Source organism: Prionailurus bengalensis, chromosome C1 (genome assembly GCF_016509475.1).
Source record: "Prionailurus bengalensis isolate Pbe53 chromosome C1, Fcat_Pben_1.1_paternal_pri, whole genome shotgun sequence".
NCBI lineage: Eukaryota > Metazoa > Chordata > Mammalia > Carnivora > Felidae > Prionailurus > Prionailurus bengalensis.
In genome coordinates, this window is record NC_057345.1 from 176,956,950 (window position 1) to 176,982,378 (window position 25,429).

General features: G+C 35.8%; 1 protein-coding gene and 1 pseudogene across 1 annotated transcript in view; both read right to left on the reverse strand.

Annotated features, from left to right (window-relative positions):
- COL5A2 (collagen type V alpha 2 chain) overlaps positions 1-25,429 on the reverse strand; it is a 146,907-nt gene that overhangs the window by 45,218 nt on the left and 76,260 nt on the right. The window contains exons 4-14 of the mRNA XM_043577277.1: positions 21,638-21,670; positions 20,283-20,315; positions 19,268-19,321; positions 14,034-14,144; positions 12,390-12,467; positions 9,994-10,038; positions 8,991-9,044; positions 8,298-8,351; positions 7,171-7,224; positions 4,227-4,280; positions 1,018-1,071 (exon numbers count right to left, since the gene is read on the reverse strand). Coding sequence (XP_043433212.1) covers positions 1,018-1,071; positions 4,227-4,280; positions 7,171-7,224; positions 8,298-8,351; positions 8,991-9,044; positions 9,994-10,038; positions 12,390-12,467; positions 14,034-14,144; positions 19,268-19,321; positions 20,283-20,315; positions 21,638-21,670 — 624 coding nt within the window. The remainder of the gene's footprint in view (positions 1-1,017; positions 1,072-4,226; positions 4,281-7,170; positions 7,225-8,297; positions 8,352-8,990; positions 9,045-9,993; positions 10,039-12,389; positions 12,468-14,033; positions 14,145-19,267; positions 19,322-20,282; positions 20,316-21,637; positions 21,671-25,429) is intronic.
- LOC122481556 lies at positions 2,024-4,220 on the reverse strand (annotated as a pseudogene).

The following is a 25,429-nucleotide window of genomic DNA, read 5'->3' on the forward strand; positions in this document are numbered from 1 at the left end:
CTTTTTCTCAAAGAGCGATGGCAATTTAGTTTCTATGGAAATAAGTATAAAATAAATTGAGGATATAAACAAGATTGATGGAACTATCACATCCGCCCACATTAATTAGTATCAACAAAGTAATTATATGTTTATGTCTGATGATACTTAAGCTCAAGTAAAACTTTATATAAAGTTAAAATTGATTAATATTCCTTTAAGATCTATTATAGGAAGTTCAAAAATTAAAAATTTAAAGCCAACACAAACACACACATACATATATGTATGTACATATATCTCACATTTATATATATTTCACATGATGCTTCCCACTAAAAAGTCCTCTGTATTTCTTCTATGGTCTCTCTCTCTCTCTCTCTCTCTCTCTCTCTCAACATAAACACATCTTGGGAAGAAACAACAATGGCTAGAAGGCCCTGGAATCGAAAGGGTACTTTAAAAATTGAGCTAATCGGGGCGCCTGGGTGGCTCAGTCGGTTGAGCGTCCGACTTCAGCTCAGGTCACGATCTCGAGGTCCGTGAGTTCGAGCCCCGCGTCGGGCTCTGGGCTGATGGCTCGGAGCCTGGAGCCTGCTTCCGATTCTGTGTCTCCCTCTCTCTCTGCCCCTCCCCCATTCATGCTCTGTCTCTCTCTGTCTCAACAATAAATAAACGTAAAAAAAATTTTTTTTTAAAAATTGAGCTAATAAACTACCTAAACCTCTCAGATATTTTTGAAGGAGAAAAAAGAGTGAATTCGCAGTACCATCTTCATCCACCCATCTACACCCATCCTACAGGGGTATAAACCCAATGCCATGGTGGCTACTCTTAGGGGCAAATTTAATCCATGTCACGTATCCTGCTAAACCTATTGCCACTCATCTATGAAAAATTATATTTATCTACTCAACTATCCCTTTTCTATACTCCTCTTTCCTCCAGAATTTAAGGTGGTTCTGAAAAAACTGGTAGGGACCTGACCGCAACCCTGAAAGGCAATTGTGGGATTAGATTAAGCTACTGTACAGTTACCTTGGAACCAGGTGCTCCAACTTCACCTTTAGGGCCTTCAAGACCTTTGTGTCCCTAAGAAGAAAAATATAAATTTGTGTTTTTCTGCTTTTTTTGATTATTAGATGTGTAAAAGAAGAACCAAAAATAAGCTCACAGAAAGTGTCTTATAAAAACAGATATTTAAAGTCGTTACCCAAAATGTTTACAAATTCTCAACATTTTGTGAAAGCCTATTCAAAGAAAATTAAATTAAAGGTTTTTTGAAAGCCTATTCAAAGAAAATTAAAAAGGTTTCTCCCTTCAAATAACATTTTTAATTTATGATGTTCTCACCCTTTAAATTTTTGTGACTTCATAGAAATTTATTCTATAACTACAAATGAAAAACTTATGGTGGCTTTATAGAAGACAAGTAATTATAGAGTTTATATACTTACAAGATATGGGTTATAGCCGGGTTGATGTTCAAAATAATTAATAACTAGTAGAGCACCAAGCATTCTAATCAGAAACTCACTACTCAAAACAGAGACCAACCAGTATATACTTATTAAATATCAGCCATGCTTTGTGATAGATAGATGATAGAAAGATGATAGATGATAGAAGATAGATAGATAGATAGATAGATAGATAGATAGATAGATAGATCTATCAACCTGCAATTTTTGGAATTTTGAGATTTGCTTCATTTGAAGGTAAATATTAATGCTGTTACATTCACAAATATGCTAACTTAAATACCCAATTCTATTTATCTAAAACACACATTGCAAACATACAAATATCTATTCTCTCCATATGTCAGAGCGCATTCATTTCATGGTTTAAATGCAGAGAATAGACTCCCCTTAAAACTGCAAGTCAGGTGTTTCTTTACAGTTAACTTTAACAAAATTCATACAAACTAGTAATTAACAATGATCTTCTTTACTTGTTAACTCACAAGGAAACACATTCAAAACTGCATTTTGTTAAAGTTTCTGTAGTAAAATGTAGAAAAACTGAACTATGCAAATATTGCAAAGTTAAAAATTCCTGAATATTTTGTTCCTGGTACCACTACCACAATTTACTAGGCAACATACCTGATGTAATGAAAGACAAAGACAAAGACAAAGCCACAACAGATAAAAGACCTCAGGAACATACATCAATTTAACACCACGTTGCATTAGTCAGTAACTGCACTGTTTGCAAACTGTGGCTATGACAGACGTGAACAAAAAGGGTTTCCTGTTTAAGCTGAAATAACTTTTCTGACTATGGATCATCACTCCTCTCTGGCAGATTTTTACAGTTCCTCTCAAGTATTTGGGATGACTGCCTCAAAGTAACCTGCAGCTTTCCTGACAACTCCTCGCTTTCTCTCCTGCTAAGAACTGTAGCTTTTCCTTCTGAATTATTTTAGCAGCTTGTACCACCATATCCACCACTTCCACCACCAGATCCATAACCATTACTGTAGGGACAAGCCCATGTTTCTTCCACCAAAACTGCCCCCTTCATGAGTCTATAATTTGATTGCTATTGTCCTCTATAATTTCCAAAATCATTATGGTTCCCACCACCACCATAGTTGCCTCCAACATTTCCTCCTTCATGGTAAGCATTATATCCTCCACCACCAAAGCCAAATCTGCCTCCTTGGTTTCCATATCCTGGTCCACCACCACCATAGCCTCCTCTACTATTGCAACCAGGACTACCCTCATAGTTGCCACCATCACCTCCAAATACACTTTATCCACCATCACCTCCTCCAAAACTACCTCTGCTGCCATTGTCTCCACCACAATAGCCTTCTCTTCCACCAAAGTTTCCACCATGGCCAAAGCTACCGCCACCTCTGAAGTTTCCTCCACGACACATAAAGTTGCCAGATCCAACTCCATGACCTCTTTGTGATCTAGCAGACTGCATTTCTTGTTGAGAAACGGCCTTTTCCACTTCACAATTATGCCCATTAGTAGTATGGTATTTCTGAACAACAATTTTATCAACCTTATCATGATCATCAAAAGTTACAAAAGCAGGGGTGCACTGAGTGGCTCAGTCGACTAAGGGTCCAACTCTTGATATTGGTTCAGGCAGGTCGTGATCTCACAGTTCTGTGCTGATAGTGCAGAGCCTGCTTGGGATTCTCTCTCTCCCTCTCTCTCTCTCTGCCCCTCTCCTGCTTGTGCACATGCGTGCACTCTTTCTCTCTCAAAATAAATATTTTTTATAGAAGTTATAAAGGCAACCCTCTCTTTTTTCCACTCTGCCTGTCCTCCATAACTTCTATGGTTTCAATCTTGCCATACTTTTCAAAGAAGTTTCTCAGGTTATACTCTTGTCTATCTTCTGTCATGCCACCAGTGAACACTTTCTTCATCGTTAGATGGACAGAATCCTCTCTAGAAATATCTCTCTTTGGTTCCCCTTCACACCCATCAACCTTTTGTTGTTAAGCACATATTGCTGTTGCCTCCTCCTAACACAAGAGCAATTCACAAAACCCAAACCCCTGGGGTCTCTCATCACCACGAAATCTGTGAGTGTGCCATGTCTCAAAATGTCCTCTGAAACCATCATCTGTAGTTTCAAAGCTCAGACCACCAATAAACAGTTTTCTCAACTGCTCTAGTTCCTTTGGATCTTCTTCCTCCTCCCCCTGCTGGCAGCAGCCACTGCTGAAGTCAGGCTGGGGGCTACTGGGCAGCAGTTTTACCTCCATTTTGAGTGATATGTAATTTCCATATATGTAGATAATATATAATAATTACATACTAATTATCTTGAGTTATAAAGACAGAAGCATTCCATGCCTTCCACATCGGGGTTGACTGGGCCCATCCTATGTTTTAGTGCACTTTCTAGTATCATGTCACTTATTTCATTATGGAGCAGTTATTTTTTCTTAACTGTAAACCTTATTAGCCTGAAGCTGACAACCATGGGATTTTTCTCATTCACCACTATGTCTTCTTTTGTAGCACAGTAGCCAGCACGGGGGTAAGAACACAAAATATATTTGTTATAAAATCAGATAAAATTCAAAGGAAATAGAAAAAAGCATTGTGAAGTTGGTGACCAGAGATGAATACTGACACTACAGCCAGTTAAAGACAAATGACAAATAGAATTGTAAAGATGTTAAAGGTAATGCCCCGCCCTCCCCCCCCCCCCCGACCCTACTGGTATAAGCCATGGTATCTGCAAGGATTATAAAGGATTGAACTTACTCGGTGACCCTTCAGGCCTGGAAGACCAGGAGCCCCAGGAAATCCTCGAGCTCCCTGTGGAAAAAATAGAGAAGGCATTTGAGAGTCATTAATAAGAACAGGAAACTGCTTAATACACTTTTTGTTCAAACTGAAAATCTAATACATAGTTTTCCACTAACATACCAAAGAAGAGAAAGGGGCAGTGTACTTTTAATCTGTCGAAATACACCTAGATGATCAAAAATTAGCAAAGCAAACTCACTGTTAGGTATGGAAACATGACTTACACAAAGGCATGGATTAATGCCAGGTATTGATTTGATGACATTTCCAAATTTTGAAATTATATCACTGCTTATAATTAGTAGCAAAAAAAAACCCCACAACATAGAAAAAACAAACAAAAAACAAGAAAATAAGCCTGAATCAACATGTTCAATGTCTGAATCAACTACGTCACTGTACATGGAAAAAAACCAGAAAAGTAACTTAAGGAAAACTATGCTTTCTCTATATTGTGCTTTATTTGTGGCAGAAGAATCAATAAACTTGTACACACCAATGTGTTTTATTTTCTCTGAACTACTAAATATTGGTAGCAGAATATGATTGGGGAGATTGCATTAAAATGTGATCAGAAATTGATTTCAAGTAAAATGTTCAGAAGCTTTATGGATTTGTGATTGTTTAAAAGATTAATTGAAGAAATGAAATATCCAACAGAAGGGATGGTCAAAAATACAGAGAGATGAAGTTGGTTCCTTGACTCAATAACTCCTTAATTTATGCTAATTTTATGCATCCTCCACCTAAGGATAGTGAATAAAAAACAATAGAAATCAAACAGAAAATTAAATCCAAATGATATGACTACTTTGAAATGATGCTTCAAACTTTTTCCTCATACCCTCTTAAAATAGATAAGGACCTGGTGACTTAATTATTCAGTTATTCTCATTGCCTACATTAATTTGGTTTTGAACTGAATGCTATTACCACTGGTACCAGTCGATTGAGTACACTGATAGCAAAGGTTGCTGTATCAATTATTAACAATTATTACTATTAATCTGCATATGCCTGGCACTAAGCCTTACGTGAGTGGGCATTCAAGGAATAATCATTGTATAAACAACTGAAGAAATGGTTTAACATTTCTCTTAACACTCAAGCACTTTTCCTAAGCCTTTCCTAAGGAACTTCTCTTATTCTAACACAATCTTACACAGATGGAAAAGTCTTCTGTTTTGTACATCATAGCCTTCATTCACTGTTTCCTAAATGAGTGAATACTCCTTAAATGAAATTCATATGATAAAAGCAAAGCAATCATTCCTCTGTGACCTCTTGTAGGGAAAATGTCTCAGTAGTGCTTTAAGGAAGGATTATAACAGTCAGGGCACATCAAACCACGTTCTCTGGACAAATAAAGTTCCACTAATTCTTCTGTTTACACAGCCCTGCTTAGGAATTCCTCACTTCAAGAACTTCCTTTAAGTTTTTCCACTGGAATGCTCCCCTTTACGTAGATTTGCTCCCCCTCTTTCCTGAGCAGAAAACACAGTACACTGAGCCTATAGGAGAATTACTGAACTATGTTATTTCAAGTAATTAGTTAACTTTGAGTTTTTGTGGTCTGCAAGGAAATTCTCAAGTGATTACATATCTCTAATGCAACAAGAAAATGAACCAGATGTACCAGTACTCATAAAATTTTCTCTTTCTGCTGACCCAAGACTGTCATCACACCCCAATCACATGTCATTGCACAGCGCTCGCAGAGTGCATCTGTGACATGCTGGCAGGGCCTGCTTCCTCCCCATGGAGGGCCCACACTGAGAGGATGTGCAAGAGTGCAGCAGGGTGGGAGTTCAAGCCTGGACCGGCTGACGTGGACATCTGTGCTAATGACTAAACCTCATGCCTTCGTCTGCACTGACTCCCCAGGCTGATGGGGGAGGAAAGGAAAGAGAGAGAGCAGGGAGCTGGGAAATGGGTTTTATATTTGAAACTAATCCTTACAGCCCTGTAAATTCCCTTAAAAGATGAGCACTCATTTATTTTAAAAAACTCCAAGCACTGAACCTCAATACTTTTCAGGAAGTAAATGGAGACTAATTCAGCACTATTGGTTGTATTGATTGCAAGAAACATTAGAAAATCATAGGAAATGCAGGGAGTAGAAGGTTAAATCCATTTAGAGGATGCCAGACAAGAAGAAACTTTAAGAGCAAGAATGTTAAGAGGGTTTCACTTGCTGATCTCTAATTTTCCCCATTGGCTGCGTAGCATATCCTAGGAGAGGGCCTCTAAAAGTAACATGAGTGAGACAGAAAGGTGGGTTTAGAATATGGCCAAGGGGCTCAGATCCTGAATTCTGGTGGAGCGCGTCACCAGGGACGTGTCTCTGTAGTAAACCAAGGAGGGAAAAACAGCTCTGTTAGGAGTGCTGGCCATCAGTATATCTTGTCATAAGATTTTAGGGTCCAGAACACCAATTAAGGATTTCAGCCAACATTAGGGTTTGGAGAGCAGCCAAAGAGGCATAATTTATTGCCCCTATCATATATAAAAGACAAATCAATAAATTTTCAAGCTGTTCTTTTTGATATGTGAACAACAAAAAATAAAATATTAAAAATATAAATGGGATTAGGATGTTGGGAAATGTAAAGAGGTCAGGCTGGTGACTTTGCAAATTTGAAAGTAAGTTTGGAGAGTATCCGTATTAGGTTATAAAATGACTATCTGATGCCAATTGTTCATATGGGGCCAATGCAAAATAGGAAATTGGAATTAGCTATCACTCTGGCAAAATGTACTGCTTCACGATGACAGAAGGGAACATATGTTGGTGAGAGCAACTAGTCCACATGCATAGAATGAAGCACAAGGTAATTTTAATGTTCTTTGCCTTTCAAAGTTGGCCTTCATGGCATTGTACTGACAATTATAAACTTACTGGAGATCCTGCAAATCCCACTTCACCAGGGTTTCCATTTCTACCAGGTTCACCCTTTAAGGTAAAAAAAAAAAAGGCAAGGTGAGGGAGAAACAAAGAGGATTCAAATGTTCCCTTCTAAGACTAGATGACAAATCAATTGCAGACAAAAGACGTTTTAAGAAAGCTCATGCCCAAAGCTCTAAACAGTATAAAAGTACTGGCTCTACTCCTGATGGCAATCCATTAGAGCAAGTCAGTTTGTGAAGTTCTCATTAATTTATCCAGAAGAAGAAATTAATATAAATTATACTAGTCTGACCTAGCTTACCATTTCATAAATGTCAAAATTTACACACATGTACACACAGAGACATATGCTATGAAATTCTATATCCACATGTGGCACTGAATTAAAAGTTTTTAAGAGTACTACTTGTCATTTCTTGTGATAAACTAAGAACTACTAGACATATTTTCCTTATGACCAAATTCAATGTAATCTCCTTAAATAAATCTCACGACACACAAGGAGAAAGTATTTACTTGGTGTAGTATCACAGAGAAATTAATGATTTAACCATGGTTTTATCCTCAACTTTGGTACAACTAACAAAAAAAATCCAGAGAAGCAAATCTGTTTTTGCACCCTGTTTTTAGATCACATGTTATTACTGTTAAAATCTGAAGTTGAGTCTCAACTTTGAAAATGAGGAAATGGCTTTTTCAGCATTGGAGAACAATATTGGCACTATACTATCAGCACGTTAAAAAACTCCATTCAATGAAGACTTCGTGATGATGGTTAGCCATCAGAGCAATGTATTTTTCTTTAAATTCATTTCAAAGGTTCCACCAGCAAAAGTTGTGGCTATCATGACAGCAATTCTAGTATCTTACAGAGAAATTATAATGGACAAAAAAACCTGGGGAATACAAGGAAAAAGAGAATACCTAATGATATAAAACCATCAAAATTAAGAATACTTATAGATTTTGTAAAACCACACTCTGAGTTCTCCAGTTTTGTGTGCATTTAATGGAAGCTAAAAGTGGAGAAAATAAATTGGGAATTAATGAATAATATTCATGTAGCTCCTTCTTAACTTCTGCAAAATTTCAAAGCAAAATGAAGGATGGCAGCTTACATCTTCACCAGGTTTTCCAGGAGGGCCCTCTGGTCCACGCGCACCTATTGGGCCCTAATAACAAAATAAAACAAAAGGAAAAAAGAAAATTTACTTATATTTACCTATACCTACCAATGAGATAACCTAAAATATTGTTGAGACAAATGAAAAATATCACAGAAAATAGGTTTATTAATATTCTGAATTTTATGTTGCATGCCTTGATTAGGTACTCAAAGGAAAGAATTTTAATTTCATGAATGCAAATATCTCAGCATGGTCTGCTAACCATATTCAAAGCCTCTGAACTTAAATACTCTACTACAGGGGCACCTGGGTGGCTCAGTTAAGCATCCACTTCAGTTTGGGTCGTGATCTAGACATCTGTGAGTTCAAGCCCACGTCAGGCTCTGTACTGACAGCTCAGAGCCTGGAGCCTGCTTCAGATTTTGTGTCTCCCTCTCTCTCTGCCCCTCCCCCACTCACACTCACATTCTCTCTGTCTCTCAAAAAATACATAAATATTAACAAAATTCGAATACCCTGCTATAAGAAACATATATCTTAAGCACTGTCCATAATACAGGCCTCCTGAACTGGACTGTAATTTCTTGCTACTTTAGGAAAGAGCTGGTAAAATAAAAAATTCACAACATTATTATAATCCTGGGCCCATATTTAACAGGGTCTACATGCTTACTTGACATTTACCATTGGTCCAGGTTCACCAGGTTCGCCAGGAGGTCCTGTAGGGCCAACACCACCCTAAAATTGAGAACAAATTATGTAAATAAATATAATTATATGTTTATTATATACACAAACCAAAGAAAAACAGAATAAATTAAATTGTTGGCTCTACCACTTTCCAACTTTGCGTGAGTCACTTAATCTCTCTATACCTCAATTTCCTAATCTTTGAAGTGAGAATAATCAAGCTACCTACTTCATTAGGCTGTTGTAACTCTCTTAATAACAAATGCATGTTAAGAACCTAGAATAATGCTTGCATAGAGTGTTCCATCGATGGGATAGTTATCATCATGATCATGATTGTCATCTTCTTCATCATCACCAACAACTACATTTTCTATTCACCAATGGCAGTAATATAAAATGGCGTAAGGTAAAACTCCACACACATGATAATGACAAGACGGTAAGAGCTAAGAATTCTTTCTTTCCCTTTCTCTTGAAAACTTATTTCCTACTGCTGGTTAAATCACCACAAAAATTAAAAGAGTACTACATTACTATTTTATTGGTATTTGATATGCTATAGAAAGAAAGTAGAGTATTATATTCTTCTTAAAGATTCCATGGATTGATTACCTTGACTGTGATTTCTAACACCACATGGTAGCTTCTGTGATCTGATTTCACAGCCTCAGAGTTAGCACATAACCAATTATGAGAATTTTCATTATGATGTGAGATAATGATCTGTTATTTCAGAAGCGAAGGTACAAAAATTCTTTGCATTGAAGGCCAGTCACATAAAGAATCCAGATGATGGAACTTCAGTCCCATGAAGAAACTTGAAAAACATATTGCATATATTTCTGAGCAGAAGTTAATTAAATACAGCCTGTTCAAAGTGAGCATTACAATATGAAATTTAAAGGCTGGCCAAAAAACACTCATGTCACAGAGACCTTATTTGTATTTGTTTCTTTTTTGCTATAGTATGTAGTTTAATCATAAAAAGACTTACTTGCTGCCCTTGTAAGCCTTGAGGTCCCCTTGGGCCAACAGGACCCTTAAAAACAAATGAGAAGAGTTGGATAGTGTTCATGACAATTAGGCCAAACATTTCAAAAATGTTGAATCAGTCTTAGAATCTGGAAAAGTGAAGCTCTGACAGCAGAAGATGATGACATTCTCCATTTGTACTCATCTGGAATGCAGCTAAATTCAAGAAGATTAAAGTCTGGACAACATTTGGGATGATTTTATACATACTTTCAGTCTCATAAAGGGAAAAAAGGATATGCCTGTATACACCCAATGTCTTTGGAACAAGAGCATTTGCATGCATGAGGGTGGTTCTGTTAAGCCAGAACAGCCAACAAAAGAAAAATCTTGGCAGGCATTATCAAACTGTCTATATCAAACTGTTCTTCAGCTTCATGGCAGAAAACTTGTGAGCACATCGAATTAAAGACTTATGAAGCCATCAACAATATTGACTAGATTATAGTAAGTGTTAATTTACAATTATCTATGGCACTGAGATTTCTGGATTCTTTTTGTCTTTCATAACATACATTTAAAGGATCAACACAGGCTTTCCCCTATTAAACATGAAATGATTATACCAAGGTATGACAAAGGGAAGAAAAGGAAAATGCAATTTGAAACATTTTATTAATAATATATCTTGGGGCGCCTGGGTGGCGCAGTCGGTTAAGCGTCCGACTTCAGCCAGGTCACGATCTCGCGGTCCGTGAGTTCGAGCCCCGCGTCGGGCTCTGGGCTGATGGCTCGGAGCCTGGAGCCTGTTTCTGATTCTGTGTCTCCCTCTCTCTCTGCCCCTCCCCCGTTCATGCTCTGTCTCTCTCTGTCCCAAAAATAAATAAACGTTGAAAAAAAAATAATATATCTACCTAATTTTACCTAATTTTGTAAATGTCAGGGAAAGTGAAATCAAATCAAAACCATTTGTTCTTATGGCAAAAAAATTAAACTTTTATTCTGAATTGATCAGATTTTTAGCTAGTAAGAAAGCAAAAGCCCCATTAAAAAAAATAAGCATAGGGATGCCTGGATGCCTCAGTCGGTTAAACTGACTTTTACTCAGGTAGGGATCTTGTGGTTCCTGAGTTCAAACCCAACATTGGGCTCTCTGCTGTCAGTGCAGAGCCAGATTTGTATCCTCTGTCCCCTTCTCTCTCTGCCCCTCCCCTGCTCTCTCTCTCTCTCTCTCTCTCAAAAATAAACATTTAAAAAAATTAAAAAAAAAAGATTCTCCCTCTCACTCCGCCCTCCCCTGCTCATACTCTCTCAAAATAAACATTTAAATAAACAAACAAACAAACAAACAAATAAATAAATAAACAAACATATATGCAATTGAACTTCAAATGGATGAAAACTCATATATTTCAGAAAAATATCCCAAGATAATCATTGTATGAGCCCATACTGCTAGTGACTTAAAAAGTATACAAACAATATTTAAGTCACTCATAATGCTGGCCTTAAGGATGGGTAAAGGGGGTGGTTCTGTGGTCTAATTTTATACTTGCTATTGCCTTGAAACTCCATTAATCTGGGATGCCTTTGAATTATGTTATGAACAAGAAAAGCATGGGATTGTTGGTTTGATAAGTATTAATTCATTCAGTGAGCTTGTTTTCTCCAAATACCCAGGTTAAAGTACTTGCCCAGAGAAAATGGGACTCTTTTTGGCAGTTGAAGAAATTCAAAAGAGAATGGGAACGGTTAGCAGGTCCAGTCAGGAAACTTCAGAGTTGTTGGCATAGGCATCCAGAGGATATTACATAGGAAATAATGAAAATTAAAATGGCAAAATTTCCCATGTCAAAATTTTGCCACATCACTGTTTCTAACACCATTAAAAGTACAGTTTTTGTTGTAGTAGGTTATATGTTTAAATTCTTTATTTTCTTCCAATTTTAAATAAAATATATAGGCAGCCCTTTATTAAAGTCAACAAATACTTCACACAGTTATGAATGGAACACCCACTAGGCTTTTTTAATTGGTGCATGGCAGGATTTGATACATAAATTGAATGAATTAATGGGTGGATTTATTTAAGAAGACACATATTACTTCTTGGGGTGCCTGGGTGGCTTAGTCAATTAAGCATCCCACTTGATTTCAGCTAAGGTCATGATCTCATGTTTGTGAGATTGAGCCCCACAGTTGGCCTCCAGGCGAACAGCATAGAGCCTTCTTGGGATTTTCTCTTTCTACCTGTCTCTCTCTGCCCTTTCACCACCAACCCCCACCCCTGCCCCAATCTCAAAATAAACTTACAAAAAAATAAGACACATATTACTTCTTAATTAGCAAATTCAAACCTTGCTTTACAAAATGTTATTTTCCACAAGAACCTTGATTATCAGTAAAATTTTCACTTACCACAGATCCAGGCATCAGTCCTACTTGACTCCCAAGTCCAGATTTTTCATCCAATCCAGCCATCTGAGCTGAAAATGGCTATAAATGCAATGTCTTCATGTTATTTCCAAAGTAAGAGACATATATCAACAAACTTACATTCAGAAATGCACATTCTCTGGGATTCTTATAGAATGGCTCTGTTGAGAATCATTTGATATTTTAGACTTTAAAGCACAGAAAAAGATTCAAATTCTTTTTCATTGTATGTGTTTCTGATTGAACAATCTTCCTTAGAATATTTATGACTATGTTGCTTCAGAATAACGACTTCAATGGGACAAATGTCTCATACTTGGTAAAAGCATGTATCATTCTTCCAGTCTCATCGATTTCAGCTTTAAATCTCTTTATCTGATTTTCTCCCATGCCAAAAATCTGAACAGAGCCTAAGAGATGCTTTTAAACATATTCCCTAAAGATTCCAGTTTCAATTTGAGACTATTTTACTTAGATGGTATTCTTGTTTCTTTGTTCATGACCAGTAAACTTTACACTGTATTTATATAAGTTGATAAAGATTTTATAATCCTTCTAATCTTTGACTATTCCAAGAATTGGCAACAGTTTTACCTATTTTCTTTCACATCACAAAAACTCTGGTAACCCAACTGACCAAAATTGTCCACATATATTCCCGGAGTTCTTTCCAGATTTGGGGGGGTAAATGTGTATATTATTAAAAAAATTAATTGGCAATTACTTCTATAATCAGTTGAGAAATAAATGTATAAATTGTTATAAAACAAAAATCATATTTCAGGGCTCCATATGTTCCCTTGTTTTGCTATGCAATCTACTTATAAATCACCTATGTCTGCCACCAAGAATTCAAAGAAGCAGGTATCGAAAGATATTTTGCTTTATTTTATTTCTTGCAGGAAACTAAAATTTGGGAAGTAATCAGATAACATTTTTAGTGTCAACTAGGTAGCCTTTCTATATACATCATAATGGATCTGTCATCCTCCCTTCTTGTGGAGGAAATGACACAGATTTTGTGACCGTTCTGAGCCTAAGAACAGCAGAAGATTAGAGATGTTTCCCTTTTCAATTCATATTGGGAACAATATTAGCAGTCCTTTAGAATCAGCAGAAAGAACCAAACCAGTTCCAGAACTGACACTGAGAAATAAGTCATTCAAAGCGGTACTTTACAAAATGCTCTTGTGAATTTTCTGACAATTCTCTGTGGGTTTCTGAGTTCACTGCATTCACTTAGCTGCTGTTGCAGTCAAGGGCCAACTTCTGAACTAAGACAACTTAAACTCTTAATAATGTATCAAAATTTTGGGTGAGGATGGGCAAAATAGGTGAAGGGGATTAAGAGGTACAAACTTCTAGTTATAAAATAAATAAGTTACTGGAATGAAAAGTACAGCATAGGGGATACAATGAATAATATTGCAATAATATTGTATGGTAGCAGATAATAACTATACTTATCATGGTGAACACTGAGTAATGTATAGAATTATTGAATCAATAGGTTGTACACCTGAAACTAATATAACATTGTACGTCAACTATACTTCAAAAATAAAAAAAATTTAAAAACTAATATATATAATAGAAATATAACAGTCAACAATATATAGAACTTACCCTGCTCATGCCATCAGGTCCTGGGTGGGATGGATGTCCAGGAGGCCCAGGGGCACCAGGTTGACCAGGAACACCTGGTTCTCCATCAATTCCCTGAGGACCACGAGGACCCTGGAAAAACAAGCCCATGCTCATTAGAACCCATTGCCAAATATGTACTTAAGTAGAATTCTAAAAGACAGACTTCTTGATGGAGAGGAAGTGTTCATTATGTTTAAAATGAATAGCCATACTGTATGATTCCAATTCTATGACATTCCTAGAAAAGGCAAAATTAGGGAAACAGTGAAAAAGATCAGTGGTACCCAGGGGTTGGGGTGGGAATGGGGAGATCAAAAGGCAAACCACAGGAGAATTTTAGGACAATGAAAACACTGTGAATGGTACTGTGACGATGATGTATGTATAAGTATACACAGAGTGTACACCACGAAGAGGAACTCTAATGTAAACTATGGACTCTGATGGGAGATGTCGATAATGGGGAAGGCTATGCATGTATGGGGACAGGGCATATATGAGAGCTCTTTGTGCCTGCTTTGATTTTTCATGTGAACCTCAAACTTCTCTAAGAAAAATAAAATCTTAAAAAAAATAGATTGCAATCCAGCCAACTACAGCAATTTCATCAGCTCTGCTGACACTGCTGACTTCAGCACGGATCACAGCCTCTGCTTAGGGGCATGGTATATTTTGGGTAAGAATTTTAGTCTTGATGTGTTAAATCCCCACTAATGAGCTGTCTTGGAATAATTATAAAATTTTATTGAGTTCACCAGTATTCTAGAATAAGCTTCCTTATTTGGTTGGTTTTGTGGTATTTAATCAATAAGCTCTAAATTCACATGTCTGTCTTAGATTATGGTTAACTATATATGTGCTTGCTTAACCTCCTCCTACTGAAAATATATACATATATATATACATACACATATATACATATGTATGTATGTGTATATGTGTGTATATATATACATATATATGTGTGTGTACATATATATAGAAGCTCCTTGACTGGTATGCTCCTTGACTGGTATTTGTGGCTTTTTTAATCTTTCTAATATTTTGATGTTTTGTATAGTTCTTGGCACATAGTAGACCCTCGATATATACTTATTACATCTTCACATTTCAATCCTCTTTATTCTACTACTTAAGTTCTGGCATGCTTTGTTTTTCTTACCACCCCTAAAGGTGGATCAGACCAATGAGAAACAGAGGAAAAGGCACAGTGACCCAGCCAAGTCTAGTTCTCAGAGAAGTGAGCAATGATTTCTAGCTGCCAAATTCCACCCTCCTCCCAACCCACATTCTGAAGGCAGCTTGGTGAACAGCCACGTCCTCAGTTCTGGAAATGTTCTGTCCTCCAACCTCATCATTCCCACAAGTCTTGTGAAGTATTTTCTGTCTGTTTAACCCTGAAGAGTCTTAACAGTCTTCAAAAAGAAAGAAAGGACCAAAGAACTCAAAGTCAATATGATTTTTATAGTTAGAAGCAGGGATCAAGAAAAATATGATAAGTGAATTGGAGTTTAAAAAAAGAAGCTTCTCCTCTCTAAACATGAGAACACCTCCTGGCTTACAAAAGTAATTCAAATATGAGCTGATACAGCTGAAGGAGGACATATAAAACAAGATGAGGTGGGAAAGGGGGCAGCTGGCATATGATGGCTTTGGGAAGGGTGGCATAATTTAATTAATATATTCAAATATTTGTATAGATTCATATAGATATATGTATTTCTTAGAAGAGTAGAAGATAAGCAAATGCATCTATTCAAATAGAAGTAGATAGTCTGAAAAACACTTTGAAAACTGATTTCTCAGGAAATTATTCTCATCCTTTATCAAGTCAAATGCTTTCTGACTCTTAAACCACTGTAGAGTCACTTAACTCTTTTCATTAGACATAAGAGGCTGATGTAAATTGCTGTCTAGGATTCCTGATCATACACATGAGAGCAACATGAGCTGGAAATTCATACTGTCAATGGTGGCACAGACAAAGTTAGTAGTATGATCTACTCAGAGCCTTGTGTGGAAAACTTTTAATGTGTTTCTGAAATATGAAATTGCTAACTGATAACCAGGTATCATTGTATACAAAAAATGAACTAAAACATCTCTCCTCCCAAAAAGATTTCTAAAGACAAAACCAAAAACTACATTTAGTTTCAATGAGAATAGAGAGAGGTTTGGGTGGTATTGATCCTCAATAATCATATGCTTTCTCCATCCCTCTGTGATTAATTAATCTGTGATTACTGCATGGCCACCACCCTCCACCGTGATTAATTAATGTGAAACATTAATAATCATGTTTCAAAGTCTTGTTCTGAAGACAGCCCACTTTTCTATTGACTTCATGATGCATTCAGTGTCTCCAAAGAATCTCCTATAAATAGCCTACATGAGTTACACTTCTACAAATTGAGATTAAAATTAATAAAATTTTTTTAAGTTATCCAAAATTAAGTGAACATAATTATAAGTGAAAGTAAGAAAAAATATAATACATGAGCAGTTTTACTGATAAACATTGAAAACAAAAATATAATTTGGGAACACATTAAAATATATACGTTCATATTTCCAAGTGAGATGAATTACATACATTTTATATTAAGGTAAATATTCTATTTATCATCATTCTCTTCCATTCCTCAAGATACTCTAGTACTAATTTCAGGCAGCCATTTACAATACAAAGTACTTATAGATTACCACTAGGTGGCGACCTTTAAACATTCACAAATAGAAAGGACTAACTACCCCAGTCGTCAAGAACTTTATTCACTACACACACACACACACACACACACACACACAAATTATGAAATGTTAGAGTGGGTAAAATATAGCATATTTCCCATTTTACATATATAGAAACAGATCTACAGAGGTTGAGTGTCATATGCAATTAGAACTCAGCACACCCTATCTATCTCCTGACAGATTGCTAGTTTGTCACTATGAAGTTACTAGGATTATTTAGTTAAAACTAAGGACGTATGATAAGAGACAGTCCTGGGGGTCACTGACTAGTCATGAAGACTTCCGGAGAGTATTTATATCACAGTAGTTCTCAATCCTGAGCACTTTTGCTCCCCTCCCCTGGAGACATTTGGTCACATCAAGAGACATTTTTGTTGTCGCAATTGTATGTGGGAGGAGGACAGGTGTTGCTACTTGGCATCTAGTGGGTAGAAATCAGGAATGCTGCCAACCATCCTACAATGCATAGCTATTACGTGGCCCCAAATACCAATAGTGTTGAGGTTGAGAAACCATGCATTACATAGTGAGCATTCTGTAGTGTCTGATGGTAACGGAAGCAGGAGGAGAAAACGGTATTTATGATTGCAGTACCACCGTATGTTGTGCAAGCCACAGCTTTAGTCTAGTTAAGCAGCTCCTGCAAGTCTTGGGACCTGAGGCAAAATGCTCTACCAATGGATATTTTGTAACATCATGCCAGTATCTTGCAATTGGCCATAGTGGAAGTATTTACACCAGGGAAATCAGCAAAAGTATAGGCACATTTTTTTTTAATGAGACCATTGTTAAAAACTATCATCCCACTGCTTGCTAGGATTAACAGAGGAACAGATTGCCTATTTGGGCAACTGCCAGGATTGTTTTTGCTTAATTCCAAATAAATAACTACTCCTCACTCTTTTAAATACACACACACACACACACACACACACACACACACACACCTAATTCCCATTGATTATCTCAGGGCTAACCAAGATAGGAAGGGCAGCATATCACATACTAAGTCAAGAAAAGAAGACATGGTGATAGCAGACTCACTGAATCCTAACAAGGAATTCTGAAAACGCAATCACTATTTCTATAGTAACTTCCACCTAGACCTAGGACTAAGTGTTATCAATTATCCTGGGCACAAGTACATTGATGCACAATGTTACTGGATGGCCACCACCCTCCACCTAATTGAAATTATCTTCTACCTGTTTATGTCATTCTAGACCCTTGGACAGGCATCTAGAGAGCTACTAACAGTATTCAGGTCACCGGTACTCGTGAGACAGCTCAGTAGAACAGCAGTGAAGAATGAATAACAGCATAAGATAATCAGAACATAGCATTACTGCACACATATACGACTATGCCCCATTTCCCTGGGGTGCTGTCATTTACCTCCATGCCTGCCAATACCATCCATAACTCCAGCCCCAATTTTGTAGTACTGTCATCATGCAATACTTGGTCAAACGTATTCAAAGATGAATCAAGAGGCAAGAGTTCCAAGCAACATTATCTAAAATACATTTTTCTTTATTTATATATTCAAGGTTGTCTGTTGCTCTCCTGTTCATCTATTTCTCCCACCTAAATATGTATAAATACATATTGGGAAAGCTAAAAACCTAGAGAGTTAAATTTAGTAGACATTAGACAGAAAATTAAACAGCACAAGTTTTCTAATTAAAACATAAGATAATGATAGCAATACAAAAATTAAGCGAGTTATTTAATACAGAAAGACATTAGTTTCTGAGGGTAAGATATAAAAAGAAACAGAATCGCTATCCTAGGACTTGCTAATAAGAAAAAACATCTGGCATGTGTTATATAATATCTTCATGTTTTATCTCCAGGGTATCAAGTTGATCATTTAAATTTAAAGGTGTTCCCTTTGTTCTGGTAACGGATTTGTTGATTTTTAAAATGACTCCTTTGATAGTTCTGCAGCAGCTGCACAGTGAAAATAGAGTGTTATTTGGGAAATAAATTCATTGTACAACCACTTGAAATAAAATTTAGTCCTCTAATAATTTTTTTTTTCCTTTATCCAGTTTGGTTATCCCTGCAGCAACCACAGATCACAGAACTTTGGTGTTTTATCTCAACAGTACATTCCTGGCATTGTTCACTCATGATTTACAACTTCTGAAAATAACATGAGGTATTCATTATGTTTCCTTAGGTTTTCTACTTTATTTTACTTTGACCTCACGAGGGACAAAGAAATGTCATTTGTGTTACCTAAAAAGATAATAGGTAATTATTACCATGTGATACTTTCCTCTGAATCAGAAAAGACCCACAATCACTTCATGACCTGAATTCTGTCACATTTAATAGAGATGAGAGAGAAACAGTGCCACCAACTCTTTGTTGCATCCAAAGAACGTGGTATAGACGGGCTTACCCGGTACATGGTACACTTCACTGAAAAGGGAACTCTGCTGTCAACTTACAGGTTTTCCTTTTGGGCCTCTCTCTCCTCTTGGTCCTTGTGATCCTGGAGGCCCCTGAAATGGAAAGTGGTGATTAAGCCTGCAAAACACGTATACTTCAGATGTTTTTATTTTAAATGTTTGCTTGATCTAAGAAAATCGGAAAACAGAAATATCACTTTTTTTTTAATTCAGTTCAGTTGAAGACTGTAGAAAATAAAGCCATGTGCGTATAAAAGCTCTGTGTACACAGAAAGGCTATTTATATTAGCAATGAAGCTTAAAGGTCTGTAAAGAATTAAAGAATTAAGTGTTACATTATAGCATCATGGAGCTCAGTGAGCTAAATATATTGCTTGAATGATAATTACGAAGTTTATGAGGATCATTTTTGCTGTCTTGTCCTAAGCAAGCCTTTGTCACTACATTATGGCCACAAACACCTACAGTTTGGATTTTTAGAACTACACAGATGTGCAAACCCTAAATTATCAATGATCTGAGGGAATATATGTATGTGTTTTCTGTCTAATTACCTAGAATGCTACTGCTAATCCAAACCTGAAATCAGTAGTCTTTTGTGCTACCCAGTAATATGCTATTCTGCTGTATAATTTCTCAAATTCTATGGAAATACGATTTAATTTCATTAACAGATGAAATTAACAGTTTGTTTCATTAAACAGATAAACGTAGTCTATCTTTAATTATTGCCAAACAATAGGTAAGTGTGTCTTAATGAGTAAAGCTAATCTAAAATTAACACTGTAACAATTTTGGCTCTCACATAGTCAATAAAAACACTAACATGGAGGAAAAATAGGGTTCATCAATTTCAGAACGAAATGATCTTTTATATATCGTTCATTGCTGCAAAGGAATGCTTACACTTGAAGATGTTTCAAAACAAAACGTTTCCAGAAACCAAGCATCATGGTTTTCATTCTATTGTCTTTTGATGGATATAATATTCATAAAGATGTTCAGTAACTGTAAGAACTTAAGAGTACCATGAATGTTGGAGGAAACTACTTACTGCTGGTCCTGGACGACCACGTATGCCTGTTACCTAAATGATAAACAAGATAATCTGTAAGGATGAAGTTTCGATAGAGTTTAAGAAAAATCAGTAGTCAAACAAATAAGAATAACAACAAAAGCCCCAGTGAATTTTTTTTGAGCAAACAGATGTTGTCAATTGATGCCCATGTCCTCCTTGCTTAAGCCTTAAGATGTTATCTAATTTAAACTCTCATATACACAGGCAGGACTGCTATAGGGATTAAGAGCACCACACTGGAGCCAAGAGGCCTGGGTTCAAATCCTAACTCTATCCCTTACCAGTTGTCTAACTTTGGACAAATTACTTATTACTTTATGTTTTCATGTTCCTCTTCTGTAAAATGATGATGATGATTACGAAATTACCTCCTTCACAAAGTTGTCATGAAGACAAATAAATATTTGTAAAGCACTTAAAATAGCATGTAAGACATAGTAAGTACACATAAGTGTTTTTAAATGAAAGACAACAATATGAATGGTTTACTTTTTAGGTAATCTTTGTTAAAAACAAGCCAACTTCAAGGCAAAGCAAAAAGTCAAACACTGCCAAATAAATCAACATGCATATACTTTTCTTCTGACAGAGTGATGATAACTCCTTTGAGATCTATGAGACTGATGGCTGAAGAATTTTCATCCCACTTAACAATATACTTTTTGATCATGTACAAGTCTAAACAAGTCTTAAGAACTCTTATACAATATGGAATTTCAATCAGGAAAATGACAAGATATATTTCCAGAAGTGTGGAATATTAAGTCATGCCTTTTATTTGGATTACATGACTATTTATACCACAAAAAATAGGGGCACCTGGGTGGCTCAGTCGGGTAAGTGTCCACCCTTAGTTCTGGCTCAGGTCATGATCTCCCAGTTCGTAAGAACTGGAGCTGGGAACTGACAGTCTGGAGTCTGCTTGGGATTCTCTCTCTATCTCACTCTGCTCCTCCCCTGCTAGCACTGTCTCTCTTTCTCATAATAAATAAATAAACATGCAAAAAAATATATATATATGTATATATATATATATATATATATACATCTTAACTATCACTTTACATCTATATATAATATGCTTAACTTTAGAAAACCCTGATTTCCATTTATAGTAATGGGACAATAAAAGTCAGGAATATTGTAATAAATAAACATTAAATAGTATATTAAAGAATTAACCTCTTTTGGTTTGTTTGTCTTATACTATAGCTTGGTTATACCATAACTAACATCCCTTTTCACAGAGTGTGTATATATGCAAAACTTTACAACTATACTATAGCTAAGTTTATTAAAGACACATGAAAACAATATATACATATACTTACAACAGGCACTAATCCTGGTTCTCCTTTTTGTCCCTATGAAGCAAAAATTTTTCAATTATCAAAATATAATAGCTTGGTGAGGATAGTCATATCATACTAGAATATTCCATGTAAACACTGAGAATTTCTATGTAAGAAATGTAAAAAACAAAAATGAGAAAAGAAGCAATATTTATAGTAGTCAGACATTGATGAAAAAAATTACTACTTATCTGAAAGACACAAAAATATCAATCCAATGTTTGAAATGCGTAACTTCAGTCTTTATAGTGAATATCTAAAGAACTGACCAGACCAAGAAATACTTGTGATTAAAAGGATGTAAAGTCAAAACACCATAGGAAAAACTACCCAAATACTGAAAACTCAGAGAAAATACAAAACTTGGATATGTTGAATTTTCACACTCATATTCTATGCCACCTAGTTTTAGTAACTTATCAGATGCCATTCCTAAAACTCTTGCCACCTTTTTTAAAACTCATGGAAGAATCTGAGAAATAACAAGAGGTAAGTTTTCTCATCTTCAAAAGGAAGAAAGAAAGAAAGAAAGAAAGAAAGAAAGAAAGAAAGAAAGAAAGAAAGAAAGAACATACTTATATTCGTTAGGTAATTCTCAATATCTGAAGAAAATCAAGAAAAAATATTAACTGAATAGGAAGACAAAAATAACACAAAAAACAATCATAACATAAAGGAAATAACACTGGACAATTTAATTGCCTTTTATAATAGATGTAGCAAACATAACAGATGTAGATGGGATTCTTAGAACTTTCGTCTCTCAAAAATTATATTCTCAGAGCATGATTTCAAGTACATAGGTAAAATAATATTGGATGAATTCTACCTTCATATACCTCTATTTTACCTTGTATCTACTTGTATTATTTATTTTTGAATTTGTCTTCCAACAGATTTTGGTCTCCTTAAGGTTATGATCAAGTCTACTTTACATCCTCGTTTTGTCTAACAGAAAACCTCAATAAATTCTTGACCATATTAATTTCCATTAATATAGTATGAAATAATGCTTTTTACTGGTTAATTGCAAAATATGACTACATTAAGGATTATATCCAAAATGTAGAAGAAGCAAGAATAATGAGTTCTAGGGGCACCTGGGTGGCTCAGATGGTTAGGCGACCAACTTCGGCTCAGGTCATAATCTCACAGTTCATGAGTTCGAGCCCCTCATCGGGCTCTGTGCTGACAGCTCAGAGCCTGAAGCCTACCTCAGATTATGTGTCTCCCCTCTCTCTACCCCTCCCCTGCTCACGCTCTGTCTCTCAATAATAAATAAATGTTTAAAAATTTTTTAAAAAGAATAATGAGTTCTATTTTATTTAATTTTTATTTTCACATCTATTGCTCTTCTATCTGATTATAAAAAGTATATTGGTTAACAGGGAATTTTGAAAATAGAGGAAACTTACAAAAGAAATTAAATATTATACCCAACACCCAGGAGATAACCACTTTTAACACTGTAGTATTCTTAGTTTTCCATTGTTTACCTGAACTTGGTTTACTTAATCAATGCCTCAGTATTTTACTCTTAGATTATACTTTCATTTTTACAATTAAAAATATCATTACAATGAATATCCTTGTTTATAAATACTTGTGTAGTACCTCTAACTAATACCTTATGGTGTATCTCTAGAAGTTGAAGTTGTAGGTTAAAGATCATACATATTTTTTGGGTGTTTGATCCAGATCTCCTAAGTGTACTCCTGATAGGTACAATTTAGTTATATCCTTCCAGTAGTATCCCACCTCTGACAAAATTTTGTAAAGTGATATTTAAAAATTATTTTACAATCATCATAGTCTTAATAATGGATTCAATAGCAGAACAATACCCTGATCATCACTGCTGATTCTACTGCCAAGGTTAGGAAGTCAGGAATAAATTGATAATTCAGCCCTGGGAAATTTCTCTGCAGAGGCAGGAGGGAGATCTATATGAGTTAAGTTCAAGGTAGAACACAAGAGACTAAAAGACAACCTACAAAAAGACTAGAGAAGAAAGGGATGAACACATATGGTCAGTAAAACAGAGCAGGCTTATCTCTGCATTTCTAAGTCTCCTAACTTCTAGCTTGGGTCTTTCCATTTATAACATAATCTGAAAGTAATAAAAATTCATCTTTTAAGAGCTGTAAGGGCTTTCTTTGAGATGCTGAAAGAATTTGAATTATTTAGGAAGGGTAGGTAAATGTGTGCCGAACACCTAAAGGACTTTATGAGAATAATGCTGAAAAAAAAATCTTTATTTCTGGAATAAATTTAGAAAAAACAAGTAAAAAGTGAGGAGAAATTATTTCAACCAAAGAGAGAAAAATGAAATAGTCCACTAAGAATGACTGGGAAATCTCCATTTTATGAGACCAGCAATTACAATGCAGCCTTTGCTCTTACTTTGTGTTTAGGAGAATGGTATTTGCTTGTACCTTTCTCAACTAAATTGTAAGTTTTTTGATGTCTTATTACAAACTTTTTATTGCTCCACAATACTTGATATGGGATTCGGTGTTACATTATCAGGTTCCATGATAAATTTTTCTAATGATTCTGTGATAATTCTTATTTTGGAAATAAGCCACTAATGTAAGTATTTGTTGCTTTTTTTAAATATGGGCTTTGAAAAAATAAAAAATAATATGGGCTTTGAATAAGTTAATTTATATGCAATGAAGATTTATCTAAACTTTTGCTAAATGTGATTTTCATACTCACTGGGAAAGATAACATTCAAATACTCTGATTCAGATGTGAATTACAGTTTAATTTTACCTCTTGTCTGTTACTTATCACTTAATGCCACATGGACATGCCTCGCCACTTTTCTAGGATGCCATTACCATGGAGACAGTCACAGTGTTTTGCCCACCATTGCATCACCTGTATCATTTGCCTCATACAGGGATATAACAAAGGCTCAGTAATTATGTGGGGGTTAACATGCATGAGAGAATAGATTATAAATAACACCAGTATTAATATAAGCCACGCACAAAATACATTTTTATAACATTACTCTGCTCTGAAAGTTCTGATGGCACATGATAACAAATGACAGAGTCATGAATATAGTGGCACATAACTAGAATGTGGTAAATTGGCAGCTGGTTTGAGTGTCTTTCTCCCAGCTGTCCCATACTGCCTTTGGAAAACTTCAGATTTAATTTCAAATGTAAATATATGTAAGCTGGTATTTGTAGACCTGTTCATTTGACATATATTCAAATCTAAATAGCTTCACTGATATTTATTCCAAATAAGACAATTTTTGGTACTGCCTTTTTAATCCAAAAGTATAAAAGTAGCCAGGACCTCCCTTGATAGCATCACTTTCATTTACCATGAAGGTGTAGCATTGCTTTATCACCTTACTGAAGTTCTACTGTATGCAAAAGTAAAGGCAATTTAAAGTCGCTGGTAATCTGCCTAATATCTGCCATGAAATTTGGGATGACTTCCCATTTCCATTCCTGATCCCTGTGCCCATCCCATCTGGATAAGACTGAAGCAAATGCCACAGTTTTTAAATTACCTAGAAAACTGAGAACAATTCCAAGGGAATGTAACTCTCTTCACTCAGGGGGATTACCCATATCCAGATGACAAGTGGCTAAACTGGCCAGCTGTATCTAGGCTCATAACAATATCATACATTGTCCTCTTGAGTGTAAGGCTTGCCTCTGGGATTAGATCTTAGGCTCCTTGAAATGGCAGGAGGGGAGGGAAGAGAAGGTGATGTGTGTTTGGTAAAGTGTTCAATTAATT